Source organism: Papilio machaon, chromosome 19 (assembly GCF_912999745.1).
Source record: "Papilio machaon chromosome 19, ilPapMach1.1, whole genome shotgun sequence".
Classification (NCBI taxonomy): domain Eukaryota; kingdom Metazoa; phylum Arthropoda; class Insecta; order Lepidoptera; family Papilionidae; genus Papilio; species Papilio machaon.
In genome coordinates, this window is record NC_060004.1 from 3,306,150 (window position 1) to 3,332,138 (window position 25,989).

The 25,989-nt window shown below is 33.4% G+C and overlaps 1 protein-coding gene across 1 annotated transcript in view; it reads right to left on the reverse strand.

The window, feature by feature from the left end:
* The window catches only part of LOC106721276 (synaptotagmin-7), a 214,972-nt gene extending 199,705 nt beyond the window's left edge, over positions 1–15,267 (reverse strand). Inside the window, exon 1 of the mRNA XM_045682685.1 lies at positions 15,095–15,267. Within this exon, the coding sequence (XP_045538641.1) occupies positions 15,095–15,108 (14 nt within the window). The 5' untranslated portion in view covers positions 15,109–15,267. The remainder of the gene's footprint in view (positions 1–15,094) is intronic.
* Positions 15,268–25,989: the final 10,722 nt, after the last annotated feature.

Below are 25,989 nucleotides of genomic sequence, written 5' to 3' on the forward strand. Positions count from 1 at the left end.
TTACTGGATTGGTCTGCTGAATTAGACCTCCGATTATTAAATCGGGGTTCTGTAAGTACATGTGTCCGATGGCAGGGAGAATCAATTGTTGACCTCACATGGGCAACACCTGCTGCAATGCGTTTTTTGTCGGGGTGGCGGGTTGCTGAAGAAATGGTCACTCTCTCTGACCATCGCCACATCTTCTTCAACGTCTCAGGTCAACGTCCCTATCTAAGTTCCGGCAATCGAGTCAGCCATAAGCGGCGTTGGTGTCTTAAACGGCTGGATCGGGACATGCTTGATGCGGCAGCCAGCGTTGCAGCATGGCCACAACGTGATGAACGATTTCTAACTGATCCTGAAAGAGAAGCGATGTGGTTTCGCGAAATCATGACAACTATCTGCGACGCATCCATGCCTCGAGCCGGCCGTTCTAAATCAGGAGCTGTGCACTGGTGGTCCGCGGAGATTTCGCGTTTGCGTGCCATATGCCTGCGAAGCCGACGCCAATACACGAGAGCCCGTAGAAGAAGCAACGCTTCCACCGATGAAGTCGAAAGTCTGTATAGATCGTACCGAACAGCAACAAAAGCATTACAATCAGCTATCTCTGAGGCTAAAAAGCGATCGTGGGATGATCTCCTGAAAGGACTCGATGCAGACCCATGGGGACGGCCATACAGAATGGTTATGGGTAAACTTCGTCCTTGGACCCCACCGCTGACGGAAACATTAGACCCTGTCTTTCTGCAGTCTGTTACTGATGCCCTATTCCCAAGAATTCAAACCGGGTCCCTCGTCCAGTATGTAACGCCGGAGACATGGACAGAGGAAATGGAGGTTAGCATCCAGGAGGTCAACCAAGCCGCAAGTCGTCTAAGAGCAAGATCTTCTGCCCCGGGTCCAGATGGAGTTCCTGGTCGCGTATTGGTCTTAAGCTTACCTATATTGGGGGACAGGTTGAGGCAATTGTTCAGCAACTGTCTCCGGTACACTGTGTTTCCATCTGCATGGAAGGAGGCGCGGTTAATTCTTTTGAGGAAAGAGGGTAGAGCTGTAGATTCCCCCTCTGCTTATCGCCCTATTTGTCTGTTGGATGAGGTAGGCAAACTATTTGAGAGAATAATTGCCGTCCGTATAAATCGACATTTATATTGTGTTGGTCCCGACCTTGCCGAAAGCCAGTTTGGCTTCCGACGACAGCGTTCCACTATAGACGCGATTAAGCATGTCCGCATGTTGTCGGATCTGGCTGTATCCCGTGGCGAAGTGGCATTAGCCCTCAGTTTGGATATTGTCAACGCATTTAATACCTTGCCTTGGGACGCAATCAAAAGAGGACTAGTAGAGCACAGCATTCCCATCTATTTGCAAGAGATTATCGCCGACTACTTGTATAACAGATACATAGTTTATACGGACCGGGATGGCAGAACAATCCGACGACAGATCCGGTGCGGGGTTCCTCAGGGTTCAGTATTAGGTCCTTTGCTCTGGAATCTCGCCTATGATGCGGTGTTGCGAATTGACCTTCCAGCAGGCGTAAGTCTCGTCTGTTACGCAGATGATACCTTATTGTTGGCCAGCGGAAAAACCTTCCATGATACAAAAGTTCTTGCTGAGCGCGGGGCAGACGCCGTTGTTGCGAAAATCCAGGAGTTGGGCCTAAGAATAACGCCGACTAAGACCGAGGCACTGTGGTTCCACAAGCTTCCGCGAACTAAGGAACCTCCCGAATCATGGGTCCGAATAGGTGGAGCTGAAGTCAGGGTAGGCCGGTACATGAAGTACCTCGGGCTTACATTAGACAGTCGCTGGGATTTTCAGGAACACTTCTCACGGTTAGTTCCCAGGGTTGAAAGGGTAGCAGGTGCTCTGCAAAGACTGTTACCAAATCTCGGTGGGCCAGGTGAGGAAGTACGACGACTCTACGCGGGTATTGTACGATCTGTAGCTTTATACGGTTCGCCCGTTTGGGCAAAGAGGCTCGCACTCCGCCGCTGTAGAGCGAAGATGTATAGCGTACAACGTAGAGTAGCCATACGTGTCGTACGAGGTTATCGCACAATCTCGTTTGAGGCGGCAACAGTCTTGGCACGCTTCCCTCCCTTTGATATCCTGGCCGAAATGGATGCAAGGGTGTACGACCGAATTTGCATCCTTCGCATGGGAAGGGGCACACCAGGTGAGACGCTCGAGATGGTTAAGCGGGAAGAACGGCAAAACGCGTTGGAGACATGGCGCACAAGGCTTTCCGATGAGCGAACTGCGCACAAACGCGTTGTTGAAGCAGTGCTGCCGGTCTTCGATGCCTGGATGCAGCGACGACATGGAAGCCTCACCTTCCGCCTTACGCAGATAATCACCGGGCACGGCTGTTTTGGAGATTACCTTCATAAAATCGGACGCGAGGAAACGGCAAGATGTTTCCATTGTCTTGTGGAGGAGCGAGATTCCGCTGCGCACACACTTGCGGTATGCCCAGCGTGGGAATTGGAGCGGCAAGCCCTAAGACAACGGATTGGGGAAAACCTGTCTTTACCAGCAGTCGTGTCGGCGATGCTGAGTGGGGAAACAGAGTGGAGGGCTGTAGTCTCCTTCTGCGAATCCGCGATGCTTACGAAGGAGGCTGCTGAGCGATCCCGTGAAAGGTCTGATCCCACTCGGCGACGACGCCATCGTGGGGCAGCTGTTCCCCACGATGTTCCTCGGGCCACTCGGTAATGACACTTCATGCCTTTTATGGAGTTAATGGGTTGCGAGTGTTCAGGGTGGGGTCCTTAACACTCAAACAGCCTTGAGAAGGCCAAAATGAAGAAGGAGCTAGGTCGAAAGGACTAGCTAAGCGATTAAGGGGTGACGGTTGTGTTCCGAACGGAGATCCCGTCTCCTCTTGTTAGCGCCGGTGGCGACCACCGTGGGGTTTTAGTCGGTGTGAGTCCGACATAATCCGACTCTTCGCCCCATAGAGTCGGATATGCGTAGTCATTTCCCCACGTAAAAAAAAAAAAAAAAAAAAAAAAAAAGACATCCTCCGTACTCCCCGGACCTTGCTCCAACAGATTACCATTTTTTTCGAAATTTGGATAACTTCTTGCAAGGGAAAAAATTCAACTCCGATGGGGCAGTCCAAATCGCCTTCAAAGATTTTATTGATTCCCGTCCGACTGGTTTTTTTAGTAAAGGGATCAATGAACTACCTATGAGATGGCAAAAGTGCATAGAAAATAATGGTTCATACTTTGATTAATTAAATATATTATATTAAAAAATATTCGACTTTTTGTTCCTCCCATACAAAACTCCAATTTCATATGTAAGGACCTAATATATTTAAAAAAAATACACTTACTAACAATGACATCTTACTATGATGGAGGCGACTTTATTGTTCTTAGCAATGTCACCTTGACCTTGAAATATGTCGCAGTCTCCGTTTATTGGTGTAATAACCACTTAATATCTATTCAATCTATTTTTATGCAGTAGAAAGTCTATGATTACGAATATTTAATAAATAAATCAAAACAAATTAACAACATGAAATTATCCAACATATACTAATAATAGATGAATGGAATCGATTTATTGATACTAATAATTATTTAAAATTTCCACCAAATAAGTAACAAAATTAAAAATAATTTGTACAAAAAAGTTAGAAACAAGATTAATTCCACTTTAGTTCATTTTACATTATGTTACGGATAAAAAATAAAACTACCTCTGAACATGGTATAAAAATCTGTATTTAACTTTAAAAAACGTAAAAGCTCTTACGAATTTCAATTCGCCATTGTGTTTCAAGTTATATGAGTATTCTTGGCAGCTGACGTGTTCTTATTGTTTATTATGCAAGCTTTTCCGCAAAAAAAATCCTTCACAATTTCTTCAAAAACAAAAGCATTTAAAGTTATTGTGATATAAAAATAGTCGCGTGCATTTTACCTATTAATGATTTGCCAGCCTCCTCTATCCATTTGCCAATTACCGTAAACCACTTGTTTACATAGACTTATGTATTTAAACGTATTGTATATTATAACTAGCTGTCGCCCGCGACTCCGTCCGCGCGCAGTTAAAAAATGGGGGGGGGGGGTTATGAAAAATAGATGTTGGCCGATTCTCAGACCTACTGAATATGCTCACAAAATTTCATGAGAATCGGTCAAGCCGTTTCGGAGGAGTATGGCAACGAAAACTGTCACACGAGAATTTTATATATTAGATATCTAGTATTTATGACTAGCAGTTGCACACGGCTTTGTCCGCATGAAATAAAAAAATCTAGTAATAACTGTTAGAGAGAAAATCAACACTGTGCCAGTGTATCGGCGCAGCACTAGGACATGTCAAATATCAACGCTTACGTCCCCTCACTACAGCTATCTGACACTTGGTTTTTGGTAACTTTAGCGCGCAATTCGCTCGAGATGGTCTTGACTAATAATCTCTAAAATAATATAGCCTATGTCACCCTGGGATAGTGTAGCTTCCCAACAGTGAAAGAAATTTTCAAATCGGCTCAATAGTTTCGATGCGTGTTCAATGCAAACAAACAATCAAATCTTTCCTCTGTACAATATTAAATTTATGTTAAGTCAAATAACCGTAAAAAGACTAGACTGTCACCATCATGTCACCGATCTCTATCAGTGGTCCTTCGAGCCTGAAATTGTAGCGATTACTTGTCGTATTTAATGCTAAAAACTCCACTTAAAACACAAGTCTAAGTAAAAGTTTTTGTCCTAAAAACGTTTTTTTTTTTTCGAGGAAACATAATACTCAAACTATTTTGATTGACATATTAATAATTAGACTTTTAACGTGATTTCGGCTTTTTTATTGATTTTGAAAGGGAATAACTGTTTTTCATTTGTTTATTAAAAATATTATTTTGTTGAATTAAAAAAACTCACATTATAATAAAAGCAGCGAAGCTTTTAGTACTGGGATAGAAACTTAACATTGTTATCTTACAACCTTTGACATTTAATTCTCTTTACAGATAACGTTGTGGAAAATTGCTACAGAGACAAAGATAATAGTGATATAAATAACAGTGAGATAACATATTAAAAAAAGCTTCTACAATAACATAGACAAATTTTTTAAGAAAAAATAGTGAAATGTCTTAAAGAATCAATGTCCTTTTCCATATTTTAATAACTTGATCTATCGTTTTTTCTATAATTATAAAAATAAGACAAATATTTTGTGATTAAAAATATCATTACAAAGCAATAAATCGAGAAAAATTTAGGATAACATTAACATCATGTTATGGAACATTAAGTGGGTCGATTTAAATAGGTACTTGCAATAAATTGCTTATTGTGGGAGCCAATCAGTGGATGTCTGAAAGCGTGTAATTCGTGTTAGCTGGGATAATGACTATGATTGTGGGTAAAATTGCGCAATATATAATAGATATTAATTTATAAAATTTAATATACAAAATTCACGTGTCACAGTTTTCGTCACCGTACTCCTCCGAAACGACTTGACCGATTATCATGAAATTTTGTGAGCATATTCAGTAGGTCTGAGAATCGGCCAACATCTATTTTTTTTTTTTACTGCGCGCGGACGGAGTCGCGGGCGACAGCTAGTAATATATATAATTGTAAGATACACATTGTTTTTTTATTATTTAGTAATTTAAGAGGCATTGCGTTTAAATTATGTAAAATAGCAATATTAACTATAGATATTATATAACATAATATAATAACCTATAATCAGATATAATAACTTTGTAAACTTTGTAAACTTAGCAAATAAGATTATAAGGGTGCAGATACTTCCTAAATAGGTGTTTCCTATTGAACCGAATTGCGTTCCAAAATTCGAAGTTATATTCAAAATAAAGTATGAACTAAAGCTAACAGCTTTCTATTGACCACAAAGGGTTGCCGGGGTTAAATAGCACTCGAGTCGCACAATCAACAATATTAACCCTTCAAGTTTAGGTCAAGTTACAAAGGCGAGCGCTTTCGTGCTTAATTGTCTATATGTATGGGAAGCTACAAACGTAAGTGCTATTAGTTCTGATTTGATGATGACTTACAATGAATTAAACAAAAAAAAACTAACTTTGGAACACGTCTTATTTTATAAGTTCGCTTAAATGTCATTAGAATCGTACGCTTAAGTAGGAACATTTATGTTATTGTATTAATTTTACTAATTCAGCGTATATATCATAATTAATTCTAATTCTTTGGTTAAAAATTCATAAACAAGTTAATTTAAATTATTATAAATTGCTCAACGTTTAATTCTCGGGAAAACGGCCAGCTCATACAATTCTTCTGCAGTCCATAGATCTGCTATAAAAACAGAGGCGTCTTCAGAGTTCGGAAATTACAAAACAAAAATCAGCTTTTAAAGAAATTATGATTGACTTAGGCGACGTTAATATACGACGGAATATACTTCTTAACCATCCTTGTTTGTAAAGAAGGCTTTTGTTAAATTTTAGAGACTGCTACATTACAACCAGTTGGTAAATTATCGGCAAATATAATGGCAGGGTTTATTATATTTTTATACAGAGATTTTGGTCTCAGAAATCAACAATATGTCGTTTAAAATATTTCAATATTTTTACCGCATCCATAAATAACGATTAGGTTTCAGCACTTCAGTTTTTTCATGAATAATTCAGTAGAAGTTCGTGCGCTTCGGGGAATGTAATAAGTTTGAAACTCAAGCAAGGCCTTGCGAGCGTAGCGATGTACGTTGTTGCATTAATTCTTATTACGGCTAGCGTTTCCTGCATATTTTTAACACTACGTAATATCCTTGCGAGGGTCACTGTTACACAATGACTACGATCTGACAAGACTGGAATGGCAGAGAAGAAGAATATCGGTACACTGCATTTTATTTTTAAAAAAATATACCCTAATAACGTCGATTAATACAGTTGATTTTGCAGTGGAATACCACCGTCCCATTAGAAAATCGTACTAAGTAAGTAATCGTAATAATTTACAATAGCTTCAATAGTATTCCAATGTTTAGAAGATAAAGTTTGATAGATTAGTAATAACCTAAACTTACGTGTTCGGGCTAAATTAAAGTAACAACATTTTAGATTTGAATTTGACGAAAATTGGATGTCGTCGAAGTAAATTCTAAATAGGTTTTGTCTAGAATGTTGAAATATTTTACTATAAAGTTGTTTTTAAATTTCTTAAGTATTACTAAAACATTTTATGGATTAAAATTACCTTCTTTTATACCAGGGATTTTCAAAGTGGTCGATATCGAACTTAAGGCATTGTTAATTCTCACTCTGTCTTCTTCTATTGACCTAAGTCAGAATTAATAATAATAATAATAACAATAATTGATCTCAAAAGTTCAATTTGAAAAAGGGGGTCACTTGTCCAAAATAGTTTGGGGATCTGTTTTAAACAGACAGACGCGACTCGATTTTCATATACTTTTTTGCTTAGACTGTAGTTTGTTAATTTCCTTATTGCAGTTTTTGGAGGTTTTAAATATCACTTAAACAGCTTACGATTGTTAATTTGTCATCTTACTAATATTTTAAATACGTTACTTATATTATAAATAAGTTTAGATGAATGAATGGATGTTTGTTAATATTTTCGGAACGGCTCAATGAATCTTGATGAAATTTGGCACAGATGTAGAACATAGTCTAGAAGCTAGCAACTAATTTTGATTTTTTTAAATTCGTAGGATGGAGTCGCGGGCGATAGCTACTAATACATTTAGTTCTGCCCTTAGTTACCATTAGAGGGCTTCGAGTACGGTTAGTGATGTAACGTAGTGTCAACTTTAATTTCTTAGAGTTTCAAGTCATGTAGCAATTACTTACAATTCGTAATGCGTCTTAACAAAATAAAGTCCACTATACGTGCCTGGAAACTCGACATCGAAACGTCGAATCCAATCCAATTGCAAATTATATTGATATTCCGAACACTCTTCATTAAACTAAAGACGGTTTAAAATAACAAATCACGGTCATCACATCACTTTTATAACACAACCTAGTTTAGATTTTATTTATATTTAGAATCGTTTTTTATCATAAAATAAATGAACAATCTAGTGTTAAATATTCTAGAATTTTTTTAAGTACTGAAATATGTTTATCGTACTTCTGCCTAAAGATATGTTTCCTATCAGTTAGAGAATTTCAGACTATGGCTTATAAGTAACAAAAGAATACGCATCAAAAGGTGTCGTCATAATATCTCCTCTTTGTGCTTTGAAAAAATATTTCAGCGCTGCAACCCTCTCTTTGGACTTAGAAAATTCGCCCCAAATTACTCTGTCTATAGGTACGCTGAAAATATACATTTTTAGGCACACGGTTATTGAAGAAGGTAGGGTCAACTATCTATCTACCGTTTTAGATGAATTAATTCAAATAGTGTCTCTGTCTTAACTTTTATTACTTTTTCATCCGAAAATCTTGTTTCATATCAACAAACAAAATAAATATCTTAAGACCAGAAGTTCGTGGTCGTTATGATTCTGTTCCCTACTTTTCTAAGTGTGAAAGCAATTAAGACGTTAGCCCTGGCGTTTATTACTCGACCTAAACGTGCACAGCTAATACAGTTTGTAGTCAGCCTGGCGCCATCTGTTCTTGACGGCTTATTTGACTAGGGTCGTCTTTATCATTCTTCAGGATTTGTGGAATTTAAGCTGAAATAAATGTACTATCTACGCTTTAGCTAAAAAAAGTAATGAATTTTTGGCTAAAGGTTTATGTATTACTTATATCTTAAAGAGGATAGATTTGATCATTTGTTTGTTTATATTTAATAGACTCCGAAACTACTGGGCCGATTTAAAAAATCTTTCTCTGTTGGGAAGCTACACTATCCCCGGATGATAAGCTATGTTTGTTACTAGATTTTTTTTAATTCCGCACGGACGAAGTCCCTGACAAATGCTAGTTATAACTAAGTATGCAATGTTATTTTTAAAACTTTGGATAAAGACAAATAATTTTTTAGATGAGAAAATAATGTATTCTACGTCTTATCACTCAGGCAGACAAAATGTAATAACTGAGTAGAAATTCACTGAAAAAGTAATATAGAGACATCATTCTTATATTCGCTAGAAGTGTGGAATTTCCCTAGTGATCGGGTTAATTCATATATTCTATACTACACCGTGGCTGACTTGCCTCATTGTTACTCTGTTTCAATTCACTTAGATACTTGCTACGGTACAAGGTACTTAAAGTAAATCTTGTATGTGTCATATATCTTGTTACTGTTGTACCTTGTCTATATGTAATATCGAGAAAAAAATCACATTTTGTACATGTTATGTGTTTTTGTAGCTGATAATGAAACAACTATTTATAATTTTTGTTGTTTGTCTGTCCGCAAGGCTGCGTTTGTTCCGGGTAATCTCCAGAACGGCTGTACCGATTTTGTCGGGAAGATAGCAGATGCACACGGGTATATTATTGGCTATTTTTTTTAATTCTGTCCTGACGAAGCCACGGTCTGACGCTAGTTGATTAACACAAAGAAAAAGGCTCCATCTCGACAGCAGCGGAACAGCCGCCAGTAACAAATGGTGCTGACGCGTTTATTATTAAATGTCAGCTAAGCTCAAGTAATTGGTGCTCTTAAGATTAATAAACGTCACTTTACAAAAGAAATACAATTTCTTCTACCATTCCTTCGTAAGAAAACATTAATTGTAGCATAAATATGAAGTTTTAGCCAAAGATGAAACTTTATGCATAAGAATATACCTAGCAGCTGTCATTTTAACTTTTAGATAAGCTTGTTTTGTTTTTAATTTTAATAATATTTACCATTAAAACATGTTTTACAATATCGAATAAATTATTTAGTTTATCGCATACATCGAAATTCACGGAAAATGCGTATAATAGTCATGTATTATGTTACAGCGGAACGAATCGTGCTTACCGGTAATTAGTATTGGCTCGTAAACTGTTTGTAGCGTGGTATATTACCAGATTAAAATTTATATTTCGTTTCGGTACTAAATAGCATGAACCACTTTCGTTTAATATACATCCCCTTTTCTTTGTTTACATTTAAGATCTATATTTTTCAAACAAAGCCTTTATATTTATACGGACGTTCAGAGCGCTCGATATGCAGGCACTCAATCCGTGAGATCCGACGTTTTTTCAGGTACAGCCCACCGTTGATCTATTCATTACTAAAATTTAATTATTAAAATCTTATATTTAGTTTCCCCTGACCCAATATCTGTTATCAAATCTTTCAAATTAATTTTAATCCACTTCCTGGTTACCGATTGAGCTGAAATTTTGCACACATGTGTAACTCGTATCAGTGTAATATTACGATGATGCAAATCTGATGATGGAGCTGGAAGGTAGCCATAGGCACTTTGCAAAAAACAACGTAAGCTTATCAAGTTTGGGCTCGTTTGAATCATCTTATTTACGCAAATTTTCTACAGTTTATACTATAAAGCTTCGCGTCTCGCAGATGTTTTTGTGTTATCTTATCGTTTTCGACCAGATCAGTAGGATCCAAATAATTAAGTTGTATTCGTAAGAGACCTATTTCGGGTAAAGTGTACCATATTTTGAATTAATTACTCTTCAGTGCTAAATAATACAAAGTGACGCGTAATTATGCTAAGTGGTTAAGTAATAAAATTAGCATAGACCTTATTAAATATTGTATAAGTAATACCAGCTCAAGGATAACATTATCAAATTATTTTTACAATGCAACGATGTCATTGTTTATCGTAAATGTCATACATTAGATATACAATATTCTACGATGGAGCTTTTTTTAAATTACAAAGATGAAACAAAAATTTAAGAACATTAATCATTTTTTTAAAAAAAGAGCTTTTACCACACCGAGGTAACAAATTATTCAAATAAAACTTTACTTTTCGGTATAAGTAATTATTTTTTAAATTACAAGGTGGAAAACGAGCAAGCAGCACCTTAATTCGCCGAAATGACGAAACGATCGCTGCTCCTAGACATCCGCAATTGCAGATGCGTTGCCTACCTTTAATCGACGGAGGAGGAGACGCTCAAAAAGAGAATATTTACCCTTCCTATGCGTTTCCTCCTCTATCAAATCCACTTCCCCTTCCCATCCTTACTTATAAGAAATGTGTGGGAAAGGAAAGAAGACTAAAATCAGGCTTCCGGCACCACAGTCATCATGCGAAACACAGAATTATTTAGCAACAACCAATTTGTCAATGGATTTAGTTATGGGTATTATTCAGATAGATTTTTAGCTTTTATTATAGACAGTACTTAAATGTCTCTTGCCGCTTCTTTTTATTGTTTACTAAAGGCATTGAATCAATTTATAGAAAGATCTGATAATGATAAAATCATGCCTCTTATTGATACATAGAATTGTTTCTCTCTACTCATCCGCTCAATGATTAATTAGAATATAGAGATTCTGAAATGTATCAGAATTTATAAAAAAAAATATTATATGTTTTTTTAATTATAGTTTATTTAAATTAAGGAGATATAACTAAATAAATAACGCAATACAAAACTATTTACAAGATGACAAAATGTAAAACCATCTGATTTAAATATTATTATAAACTAGCTTTTACCCGCGACTCCGTCCGCGCGGAATAAAAAATAGAAAATGGGGTAAAAATGATCCCATGTCCGATTCCTGGTTCTAAGCTACCTGCCCACCAATTTTCAGTCAAATCGATTCAGCCGTTCTTGAGTTATAAATAGTGTAACTAACACGACTTTCTTTTATATATATAGATATTTGCATTTAATTCGACAATTTGGCAATCAAAAGTTGCTAAATTATGTAATTTGTAAGTTAATGCCTGCGATTGGCAACTTGGATAAGGTTAAGTGAATTGAATGCCAAAGTTTAAGGATCGATTACATACAAGTTACAACATTACAGCTCTACTGTAAAGTTCACAAAAGACACCAGATGCATCATTTACATCAAAGGTTATTTTCATTATTTGATAGTTATAAACTTATCTAACAAGACTTCTTAAGCATAGATTGGTAATATCGATAGTGATGAGTAAATAAACGCAAAGTGGTTTCATTATAACTAACTATTAATATATAATATATTATAATTAAAATAACTTACAATTATTATTTTTTTCAGCTGTGGAAAATAATTTAATTAATTACCCATCTACGATCCTTTACAACATTGAAGTCAAAGGAATCTTTCTAGAATTAAGAAAACAATAACAATAGCAATTGCGCATTTTTGTTTTTTTTTTCGAATCAGATAACATTTCTTTCTTAAAAAATATGATTGTAATATTTTGATATGATAAATTAGATCCATTCAGTAGTTTTCTATTGATTCGCTTTTAAACGATCAGTAAATGAAAATTAAATGAAAAATAATTATATATAGGTACATATATATATATATATATATATATATATGATCAAATATAGTATATATATATATATATATATACGACTTCGTTACATGAGATATAAGAAATGTTATATACCTATACATGGATGGAAAACTAGAGAGGTACTAATTAATTTGTATTGAATAAACAAAGTTTGAAATTTGTATAATCAATGTTTATTGTATCTTTATTTGTGTGTTTAACTGTTAATCTTTGTGTTTTAAATGTTATTTATCGATGTTGACTATAATTTCGAGTCAGATGTATTTTTAGTATCATCAGCTAATGGAGATATCCGATAGGGAAATGTAATTGCAATGGTTTGGAGCCACAATTTTCCTTTGATGCATCAATCTCAAGACTTGCAATTGGTATAAGAGAATAGATTTATAAAATGTTACTTTCATAATTACCTACCTTGAGTCTGTACCTCATTGTAATTTAGTAATAGAAAAAAAAATACATTAAAAACTTTTTGGGCCGTATAAATGAACACGACTTTCATTTCTCTGACCGCGACCCTTATAAACTACGAAATCGAAATGTTAGGCAAAGTAATAAATATTTCTACGAAGTTTCTCTGGGCTTAAGGAAAGAAAACTTTCTGGGTTTAGGTATGATTTATTAGTTTTTACATAGATGTATTGTTTTGAAGAATTTGTATTCGTTTTTAATGGTCTTATACTAAAATATGAAACGTTCAGTCGATGCAGAAATTCCAATAACATAATTAAGAAAAAATCAAACTATTATAAAAATGCATAGCACGCGTAAAATTAAAGATATTATTTATTTAAAATTAAAGATATTAATTAAAGATATATTGATCTTTTCTTTATATTCTAGAAACGTCTTCAGTAAATGTATTTGCGTAGTATTATTACGAGCTTAATGTTACCACGATGTGAAATATTACGGGTATTATTTACCGGCGCACCACAATTAACTAAGTCGCGCCAGTTCTTGTACGTGTTGTGTTTACTTTACGAAATTAAATTATGTATAGTGTATTTTACACTTATACAGCATATTTCTATAACGAATACCAGTCTACATATAGTATCTGGGTGATTGAACAAAAAAATTATTTTCAATGAAAACTTCACTTTTAACACATTAACTATTCATTCACATTAATTTCAACACTACTACTGAATTAAATATAAATAAATAAATATAACTAAAATTCTGCTAAACTAAATATAAATCTACGTTATGCCCGTAAAATGTTTCTAATAAAAGGAAATGAAAAACTAAAACGACAAATTTCTTTATCAAGGTCAGGTTAATATAACCTTCTGTAAAAACAAAAGATATTGCAAAAATTTTTTATGTCTTTCAATCATTTCGTAATTCCATCAATCGAAAACATAGACATTGCTGAATCAAATAGATTGTCAAAGAAAGAAAATAATCTTCATAAAATATTGTTTCTGTACTCACATTCACGCTTGGCTACGACTTTTATATAGAAATTAATAGCCAAGTTATTCTTAATTAAGTGTTTGTTTCATACAGTTATATTTGTTTACTAAGAAGTTAAAAAATCTTTAGCTGCTATAGATATGTGTATACATAAATATATATATATATATATATATATATATATATATATATATATTTATATATATTATAAATAAATATATATATATATATTTATTTATAATATATATATATATATATATATATAAATATATAATATTACGCATAGAATCCCATTTAAATATTTATATATATATATTTAAATGGGATTCTATGCGTATGTGTAACATATATCTAACTGCATTGTGCTGAACAGGCTGGAAAGATTGCCAAAGATAAATACTATATCTTTTTCTTTCAAGGTAAAGTTTGGTTTTGCAATCATGTATCAAAATAAAAAGATTATTAAAAGCTTTAATCTTGTAGAACACACCATTGAATTGTGAATAAACAAATAATGCAACATTATTCTAAAAAGTTGCTTTAAGACCTGAAGAATTAAATGTTAGACCTTCTTATATAGTTAGTTTTATTCCAATTTTCCGGAGGCAAGGTCACTAAGTTAAAGTAATGACCAAAGTTTTCAGAATACAGATTCAAGTAGATTTTCAAGAAAAGTAACAGAAAACTTAGTTGAAGTGCTTTTGGGTTCGTTATTACAAATGGAAATACGACGAATGGGTTTGTTTATAACAGCGGTTATACAATTGTGAATTATTAAATACAAATATCTTTCGAAATAAGTTTACGTGTTTTTAATATTACGTATATTACATGTGTTTTTTTTATTTTCTATATCTTACTAATTTCTTATTTTTCAAAATCATTGGTATTATAATTTATTCACAGATTCAGTTCTCAAAAATTAAAACGGCTAAACGTATTTTAGATAATGCCTTGGGCCCTTTTTATAAAAATAAAAATATTTTTTTAACAATCAAGGGCCGATTTTATTAAACAGCATTTTCACGAAAAAAAATTGTCATTTATGATAAAATTAAAAAAAAAATCCTTTCCCGCTGAAAAAGAATTATATACGAGTATAGTCTACACGATACGCATATAGAAACAAAAAAAGATAAATATGCGTACTAATTTTACAACAAATATATAAAACAAAAAGTGCAAGTTATATTTACAATTTAAGCAAAAAAAATCAGTTAAATAGTTTTTTTTTTTCACTTTTATTATCAGAACTATTTACCTTCTAAGACTCATTTTGAATAAAATCTTGAAATTCAACAACACACAAAATAAGATGCTTTGTTAACTTTTGGTTTAGTTGAAAGTTAGCAAATGAAATATTACGAAAATAATCACTGCAACTTTTTATAACACGAGAATCGAAAACAATTTAAAATTAAATGTCACATTTTAAGTTTAACTCCGTTAATCGATCAAGTTATTTTTGAAGTTATCAAACTTATTTTTAGGTCTAAAATACAAGAATCCCGCCAGCCAACATCGGGCCACCGTTTTCGCGGATAGACTGAGTTTTGTCGTAGCACGAAACGAGTCGTCTCTTCGTATATAAGCCCATATCAAAATAAACCTTTTTAACTCAACATAAAGTTGAATTTACTTCAACAATGATATACGACGGAAATTCCATATACTCATATGTAAGTTAAAAACATTCAGCTCTATTCCTATTACATTAAGCTTTGGTTGTAACATGATAAATGTGTCAAGCATTTTTATATGTTCTTTTAACTAGGTACATAACATTTCTTTTTTCTTTATTTAAATCCGAAAGTGTTTTAAGTAGTCATCATTATAAATATAGATATAATGTAAGGGTATCTCCAAAGCAAACTAACGAAATCATGGATCAATGAAAAAAAAATTAAGTACTAAACGAAATATTGTTTTAATACCGGGAGCTTTAAAAATATCTATACATAGCCATATCGGCGTGTTCCATTAAAATATTACTGTATCAGGTGTCAGGTCTGACGAGGGTTTACTTCCCATTTGAAATGCGTAATTTTCCCTTAATTACCGTATATTTTTCGAGAATGTATTAGAAAGATTCGTTCTCGAAAAATTCTCGAAAACATTTCAGGCGCAAAATACAAATCTTACTAATATTATTAATGCGAATATTTGGATGGATGAATGGATAGATGAATGGATGTTTGTTATCTCTAGAACGGATCTTGATGAAATTCGGCACCGATGTAGAGCATAGTCTGGAAGAACACATAGGCTACTAATAAAGTTATTTTTTTAATTCCACGCGGACGGAGTCGCGGGCGACAGCTAGTCTATTATAAGTTCCTTTTCTTTTTCACAAGAACTGTTAACGACTATTTCAAGTTACTCAGCCCAGTTATAAACAATAATATTCTTTTAAGAAACATTTAACTAAAAGAAATTCTATATAATTAACATAGATAATCAAAATACTTTATCTTTATATTGATCAAAATTTATTTACGGGTGAGATGTATTTAAGAAAATTTAAATTACTAAATGTATAGTATATTCTGTCTATTCATTACTTTATAAATTGACACACCTGAATGGAACTGGGTCACCTTACAAACACAACGTATGAAGGGAATCTGTAAATGCTTTGAGACAAATCTAAGATTCACTACCCTACAAGTCCAGCAAAATCACATGGTTAATAGCTATTTGGTTAAAGCGAAGTGACCTCGGAGATTAAATAAACGGAAAATTTGTTAGTATTCTGTTTTTACTTCAATTGAAATTTTTTCGTGAACTTTGATTAATAGCTAAATTTTTTAGAACACTTATTTTAAATAGAGAGCGTCGATGGCTTAGGAGTTAAGAGTTTAAAACTGTAAATATTGTGTGATAGTAGAGTGTTTTCATGTTTTGCATATGATAAGGGATTAGAAAACATCAACGACGCGAATACAGAGGTCAGACTAGAAACTGGTTTATACTAGATTAATGCATTCTACCCACCCTTAATAAAATAGCGGTTAAGCAGTCGTTTTTTTTCATACGAAAATAAGAATTTGGTTGTGTTTTTAATACCGATTTAGTTTTGAAATTAGATCACGTTAGAAATGGGAATTGGAACAAGCGTTTTATTACCTCATGAATTCAACGCTTAATATAATTGTTTTTTGAGATTTTCTCGAACGACGAGAAAAGGTTTTTATATCTCTGTGGACCAAATGTCGCTTTAAAACTTTGTAAAAATGTAAAGTTATTCTTTGATTTAAATTTACATTCTAGTAATTTTTTATCATTTATTGAGTAGTAATATGGTTAGTTAATTGAAAATATTTCTTACAAAATTCGACGAGGTCGAAGTAACATTAATATATCGTAGCTTGTAGTACTGCGTAGCACGTAGTCCTGCGTAGCAAAGCAATTTAACTTACTAATACTATAAGGGCGAACGTTTATGTAGATGGATAGATACATGTTTGTTATTTTTTTATATCAAAAGATAGCAAACGAGCAAACGGCCACCTGGATTCGCCGAAATAGCGAGGAGACCGTTGCCGCCCATAGACATCCGCAAATGCTGATGCGACTACCCTTTAATCAACAGAGTAGGGGCAACGCACAGAAAGAGGATATATCCCCTTCCTGTGTCCCCTCTTCCGCGAAATCCACTTCCCCTTCCCATCCTTTCGTAATTAGAAAAGGGTGGGAAGGGAAAGAGGACTAAAACTAGGCGTCCGGCACCACACTCATCAGACGAAACGCGAAATTGCTTCCACTTCACGCCTGTTTTCTGTGTGGTCGTGGTATTTCACCGGCCAGCCTATTCGTGATCCCAACAAATATTGTTGTCGCAGGATCTACCACTGTTAGAAGGTATCTCCGGAACGGCTCAACGAACCTTAAAGAAATTTGCCTTTGAAAAATTAGTCTCTAAGAACACACAGGCTACTTATTAAGCTTTTTAGTACCTCACGGACGGAGTCGCGGGCGACAGCAGGTTGAAAAATAAATATTATATTAACTTGTATATTAAAAAGGTCACAATATATCGTATTTTCTCGTAGTAGCTGATGCTACATGAATTCAAAGCTGACTATTGTGTGGGCATCAGATTTGTAACAGCGAAATATTTGTTCATTGAAGCGGAAAAGTTCTGGTAAAGCCAAAAATATATACAGATTTTGTTAGAATATTATTAACGAAAACAAAAATAAAATAATTTTAACCAAATACTGTTTGCTTCCAGTTTATTTCCTATATTGTTAACATAGATCAGTTCACCGCTTGACAAATTACAGATCTAAACCATGAAAACTCGCTTTCCGTTATTACGTATTTGTATTTTCATTTACTTAAGTATTTTTTCATTTGCGTGAGTATCCAAAACATATAATATAAACACGGGTTGGTTTATTTTGTAACATACATTTAAATACGCCCAGATTACCATCATTTTTACAAGCTTTTTCTTAAGACACCATAAATAATGAATGGTTAAAATCCAAATATTAGAGCCACTCGGGTTTTCATAAAATATGAACTCCGGCAGCCTCAAAAACAACCCACCGCTATAAATAGAAGGGTTGAGGTCGTATACAAGAATAAAAGCTTAAATTCGGTTTAACGCCATCCGGATAAATGTAAATTAATAACGAACACAGAATTGCAGAAAGAAAAATAAATAAAACATTTTCTGTTTGTGTACAACTTTTTTTTGGCTATGCTTTTGACAACAATCTTGCAATTTTTCTGCGACAAACTTTTCTCATATCGCGACTAAAAAGTCTAACAGTGCAATTCCATTGCCGAAAGACTTGTATTAAAATTTATTATTGTTGTTTTTTTTTGTAATGCTAATGGAAACCTACATTAACAGGATATGCAACTTACCGTATAGCGCAACTGGTGCCGTCTTCATCATCCTCCCTCTTGCGTCGACGGCGGCGTATGTACAAGTACGCGCCAATGCTGACCAGCAATGCCACCGCACCACAACTCAATATCGATATTAGAGCTATGTTGTGCTTCTTCATTATGATCTGATAACAAAATAAAAAAGGTTGTTAAAATAGGCTCAAGTTATTTTGTATTCGTGTCTATTTACTCAAGTGACATCTTCCAAGGTTCAGTATTCAGAACTCTAATAATGACCAGAAAATCACTTGCACAGATTTTTTTTTAATTATGATAATATTGTTCAGGACACCAAAAGAGGTTGAACCCTAAAATTTTTTTTATTAGACGTTTTGCTTGCACCATGACATTGATAAAAAAGAAAATTGTTAAATCTTTATTCTACACCACAAAAATCAATACTGTTACATAGGCTCCGTAACTAGTAGACATGTATTTAATTGATTATTTGACAATTTAACTATTTAGATTTTTACCATAATTTGTAATGTAATATTTCAACTGGCTTATAAATTATTCACAACAACGGCCAATTAAAAAGCAATTTATAAATAAGAGAATAACGAATAAACCAGCTCAGGTTTCGTAGGCACTTAACAAATGCGATTTTTCGAAGCGTACATAACAATCCGTATCACGGAAAGTGAACCTGGCATCGAAATTTTCAACTGCTCCACATTTGATCTCTGCTCTTGGCCCCTTTCCAGAAATTCATACATAGCAATTACAGAAAGATGTTTATTTCGAAACCCACAATTGATTTTCGAGATAAGTGGTCGTTTTGTTATGATTATTTTTCATTGTATTTTTTTTTAATTAAGGAAAAAAATGTATCAAAATCAATACAGTTCATATAGTGATATTCTTCTTATATGTCAATAAAAGTTAATTCAAATTGATTCCTTTGACGGTAGGTTAATTTTTTTATAACTTTGCTGGTTATATAACATACTAGCTGTGCCCGCGACTTCGTCCGCGTGAAATACTATTTTGGGTAGCATTTTTTTTGAGCTAATTATTTTATTTAACCAACGTTCTATGCTTTGATGTATGTAGAAGAACATAGAAAGAGGTGTGCCCGGACCGCGCCAAATGTAGGTCCTGGGTCTCTGCCTACCCCTCTGGGTTACGTGTCGAGAATTATGTTGTTGTTGTTTTTTTTTACTTAAACTTACAAAATATTCACATAAACATCTTCCCATACAAACTTTCATCCCCTATTCCGTTTTGTTACATTGCAACCTTGAGGGTAAAACTTTTACAAATTTCAAATGTCATATTTATTTATATCAAATCAGCAGCCTAAAAATAAGTTTAAAGCTTCTAACTGTAAAAATGACGCTACTTCCATACAAATCCACCCTCACTTTCAGCCTCTTATAACCCTTTTTTCGCGTTTAAAGTAGGCTTTGTCCTTCCTCAGGCTCTAGACTAAATATTGGTAAGGGTAACATCAAAACATATTAAACAAAACATTCACCAAAACCTTACATATTGCCTAACAAAATTTCATCCCCTATTGTTATTTAGCACTCTTGGGGCCAAAATTTTTACAAACATTTAATTTCCTATTTATTTATATAGAATTAGCAACCTCAAAAATAAGTTTCAAGCTTCTAACTGTAAAAATGACGATACTTTCATACAAATTTCCACCCTAACTTTCAACCCCTTACAAACCTTTTTTCGCGTTGTAAAGTAGTCTTTATCCTTCCTCGGGCTCTAAACTAAATATTTGTAACGGTAACAGCAAAACATATTGAACAAAACATTCAAAAAAATCTAAAATATTCCCAAACAAAATTTCATCCCTAATTGTTATTTAGCACCCTTAAGAGTAAACTTTTTTCAAATATTGAATATTAATTTCTTTATATCAAATTAGCAGCCACAAAAATAAGTTTCAAGCTTCTAACTGTAAAAAAAGACGATACTTCCATACAATTTTCCACCCCCTCTTTCAACCCCTTACAATCCCCTCTTCGCGTTAAAATGTAGCCTACGTCTTTCCTCAGGCTCTAGACTAAATATTGGCAAGGATAACAGCAAAACATATGAAACAAAACATTCACCAAAACCGAGCATATTGCCAATCAAAATTTCATCCCCTATTGTTATTTAGCACCCTTGGGGGTAATTTTTTTACAAAAATTTAATTTCATATTTATTTATATAGAATTAGCAACCTCAAAATAAGTTTCAAGCTTCCAACTGTTAAAATGACGATAATTCCATACAAACTTTCACCCCCACGTTCAACCCCTTGCAAACCCTTTTTCGCGTTAAAATGTGCCCTATGTCCTTCCTCAGGCTCTAGACTAAATATTGGTAAGGGTAATAGCAAAACATATTAAAGAAAACATTCAACAAAACCTCACATATTTCCAAACAAAATTTCATCCCCTATTGTTATTTAGCACCCTTGGGGGTAAAATTTTACAAAAATTCAATTTCATATTTATCTTTATCAAATTAGCAGCCTTGAAAATAAGTTTCAACCTTCTACCGGTACAAATGACGATAATTCCATACAAACTTCCACCCCCACTTTTAACCCCTTCAAACCCCTTTTTCGCGTTAAAATGTAGACTACGTCTTTCCTCAGGCTCTAGACTAAATATTGGTAAGGGTTACAGCAAAGCATATTAAAAAAAACATTCACCAAAACCGAATATATTGCCAAACAAAATTTCATCCCCTATTGTTATTTTGCACCCTTGGGGGTAAAATTTTTCCAAAAATTTTATTTCATATTTATCTTTATCAAATTAGCCTTGAAAATAAGTTTCAAGCTTCTAACTGTAAAAATGACGATAATTCCAAACAAACTTTCACCCCCACTTTCAACCCCTTACAACCCCTTTTTCGCGTTAAAATGTAGCCTATGTCCATCCTCAGGCTCTAGACTATCTGTGTACAAAATTTCATTTAAATCGGTTCAGTAGTTTTTGCGTGAAAGCGAGACAGACAGACAGACAGACAGACAGACAGAGTTACTTTCGCATTTATAATATTAGTAAGGATTCCATATAATCATCATCATTTTCATATAATATATTTAGTTCAATAAAGAATTTTTAATTTAATTTTTTTTTAATTCCTAAATGCTTACGAGGCGTTCCATTCGAATAAACGCGCCTACGTTACGGAAGAACAGTTATACTCACGGCTTTCAATCATTTATTATGGACATATTACGGGAATGTAAAAAAATGATGATAATGTCCCTTGCAATCCTTCTAGTAACTTTGTAACTGTATCAATAAAGAGTAAGAAGATATTCGAGAATTCATAAAATTATAACTGTTTTTATAATTCTTACCTTGATATAAATCCATATTTTATTTCGGTAGTATTTTTACATTTAGTATTTACGTACGTAAGTATTTTTCCAAGACCGTAGTTAATAAACACACTTTTCTAAATTATCACCGTACACGGCAAATGTTCAAGTCAAGTTCAATATCATAAGTTTTGTTCTTATTTTGTCCAGATTTATACGAATTTAATATAAATTAACGCACAATTTACTACCAAAAATAAATATTCTAATACCCTTTCATTCTTTTAAAAAATAATTTACTTCAGCACTTAAATTATTTACGACGCGACGCAACTACGAAAACTTTCTTTTTAATGAGCTTAGACGCATCTTTCTTACCTGCCAGTCTGCAAAACTAACCAGCAAAATTAAAAATAATTTAATATATACATATTATAAATAATACATACATATATAAATTGTTATAAATAATTAACAATTTTTTATCTCAATCTAAAAATTTTATGGACTTAAAAAAAATACATAAAATAGGAGTTTTTTTTTAATTCAATAGATTTACATAGAGTTTTTTTTTCAGTAATTTTGTATAAACTTTGTATGAACTTGTTGTCATGTCATGTCAGGGCGATATGGTGTTCGAATGTTCTAAATTTGAATTTGTTTCTTGTTTATTGATGAAAGTTCTTAAGTGTTCTAAATTCAAAATTTTAATTTGTATTTACTCGAATTCCAGTGATAAGGTCCATAAACTGCTAAATATAAGCTTTTCACGTCAATTTCAATAATAATTTAACAAAAAAAAAATTCAAAAAGATTTTTTGACAATAATAAAATGTTCATAAAAATAAAATTAAATATTAAACAATTTTATATGGCAACGTTCTTATGTCATTATGAAGCTCATCAGTTGCTTGAGTCTGCGAATCATTTTTTATTTATGAAAATTACTCACAGAATGTACATTTGTGAAAATATCTAAAATTGAATTTTGATCAAGAAATATCTTGTAAAGTTATGTTACATTTATGTTTACGTTATGAAACATCAGTTTATAAGTGTCAAAAATCTTCCAAATCCAACCAAAACATCTAAGTGGTGAGTACCTTAAATTTTTCCTATATATTATGCCTGGTTTATATTATGCCAGTACAGTAGGACAGTAGCGCTGGCCTGGCATGTACTGTTTTAGTACACTAGCAACAGTTAGTGTTTAAATTATGTCACTCATGTGCCAGCGCTGGTTTTGAGTACTACTGTCCTACTTGTAGTGTTTGTGTCTATGGAATAGATACAATTCACTGTCTCATGTACCACACTGGAATGGACAGCTGTCCCTGGGTAGTTGAGTGACGAACGCGGTACGAAGCGGACGTGCGCCTGCGCTCCAGTGTGGTAGTGGTGAGCCAGTGTCTGTCCTTAATCATCTTTAGGGACCCTATGGTCCTACACTACTGTATTAACATAATGTAAACTAGGCAAGGCAATAAGCGAGTATTATTTGTTTTAACTGATGTCTCTTATTTTATTTTGTGATCAGTTAGTCACGTTATAAAAGAGTCATTATTTTATTATCTTTTAATCAATTAAATAACTCTTAACCTATAGTGCTGATGTTAGTTTTAATATGGTCGTAAAAATGAAATTCCATGGCCACAATACTTGTACTGAAACATTGTTTATTAAGAGGTTATTTTTATGAAAATTTGTTTTGCTACAAGAAAGGTTACGTATTATGTGTTACTTCATTCTTTTCTCTTGTCTTATAAGAGTACCCTCTATAATGTAAATCATTTTCCTTTATTCATATTCGAACTTTGTTAATATTCATAAAATGGTCATATTTTTAAAACGTGATTTAACTAACATAATCAAATTATAATTTTCATTTTTCTTTTATCCTGTTCTTTTTCTTAAACCGTTTAAGTAATTAAGATAATGATTCCTTAAGAAATTAATAGCTCATCTTCATTAAATTACTGAATATTCTCTGTAATTATCGTCACTCGCAAAATAACGCTCCCCTTGACTGTTTCAAGCATTAATTGCGAAAGGTATTTAAGGACCTATTATGTGTACGTCGGGGCTCTATTTACTGTTTGTTATTAACGAAATATTCTAAGTTTTATCATTTAATCTCTTGACAAAGAATTAACTTCTTATAAATTGTCAAATCTTGTTATCTTACTGAGATAATGTTAAATGGATAGTAAAGTTTTTTATTTTTATTTTGTTCAAACAAAAACGGTCAAGAGGACGTTTATACCTCAGATACTCCTATACACATTTGAAATGGCTCGTTATATCTGTAAGGAATGAGACAATATGCCCTAGATTTGGGACAGTTTTAGATGCTATGAATTCGGGAGAAGCGCGCGATGAAAGGGTCTATGCGGAGTACGATGCGGTGTGGCCGAGGTCACGATCGACCCGGGCACGTTTACGTACGCTAAATAACTGTCGAGCAAAGGTCAAGTTTACTATTGACAGTGGAATACTTTGCTTCATCTCCATTAATTTTACTACGTTATTTATTGGTACGGATATATTTAGGAATGAATTTGTCAGAAGTAAGGAATCATAAGTTTAGGTCACTGGTTAGGGTAAGTTTGTATTTCGTAAGTAAAGGACACTTATTTGAAATTTAGTTAAAATTGTATTGTAATATTCTATATATAGTATTAATATATAGTATTATTATATATTCTACTAGCGACCCGCCCCGGCTTCGCACGGGTGCAATGCAAAATATACCTACTACAGAATAAATGCACAATTTATTTAAGGTACTTAAATGGATAAGGATTAATGCTGTATTGTTTAAAATCACTTCGTAAAAGAATAAAAATGGTTATCCTGGGTTATCCCTAAGAGATAGACATATACCATCGCGGACTTTTTTGTTGAAATTTTTAAGGTGAACAATACTGTAGTACATTATTTTGGTCTATCTCGTAGGGTTCAGCCAGCGTTTGCAATATAAGCGCAAAAAAACGTGCTTATTTACGACATCACATTAGAAAACTTTAAATTTATCAGTGTTTCTCTACTATATTATGCATTTATTATACATACAAACCTTCCTTAAGAATCACTCTATCTATTAAAAAAAACCGCGTCAAAATCCGTTGCGTAGTTTTAAAGATCTAAGCATACATACGGACATACAGCGAAAGCGACTTTGTTTTATACTATGTATTGATGTATAGATTGAAGTGGAGCAACAATTTATAGCATAAAATACTATTTCTTTTCTTCTTCATATCTATCTAAGTCGTATTGCAAGTTCTGTGGAAATTTTTACATGAGAGTTCATTGACTATAAAATATGGTGCAAGTAAACTCTCTCGTTACAACAGACCACCGCGCGGTAATAATGAAAATGAAACCATATCTGTGGACGACATGTTCCGAACTACGTGATACTGTCAGGTTAGTTGGTGTTAGATCGTTAACAAAACTACTTTTTTAATGACGCAATTTTGTTGTATGAAAAGGATATGAATTGCTAACTAGGTACCAATTAGATAAACTTTATAATTGAACTTAAGATTATCTTACGTTTAAAAAAACGGAACATCCTTAAAATTTTTACTTCAAAGTTAATAAATCTTGCAATTTTTTTTTTGATTCTAGAAAATATCTTGTTGTTTTTAAGACATATTTATCAGCAGTGCTATAAATATTTTTCAAACGAGTGGAAATAAATTGTTTAAAGACGAATCTTCTATGATGCAAGAAAGCGCCATCTATTGGAGAACACCTACACTTTCATTGTAACTTCTCAAAGATTCCCTCTATCTTTTGAAAAGCTTTAAAATCTCAGAAAGAATGAGGCTTTGGTAGCTTTGATGGAGTGAAACTCGACTGAAAATCAAAGTTATGATACCCGAATCTTAAAACCAAATTGATACGCGAAATTTGTTAATTTTTAACTAATTTTTCAGAAAATTTTATGAACACTGAATATAGGC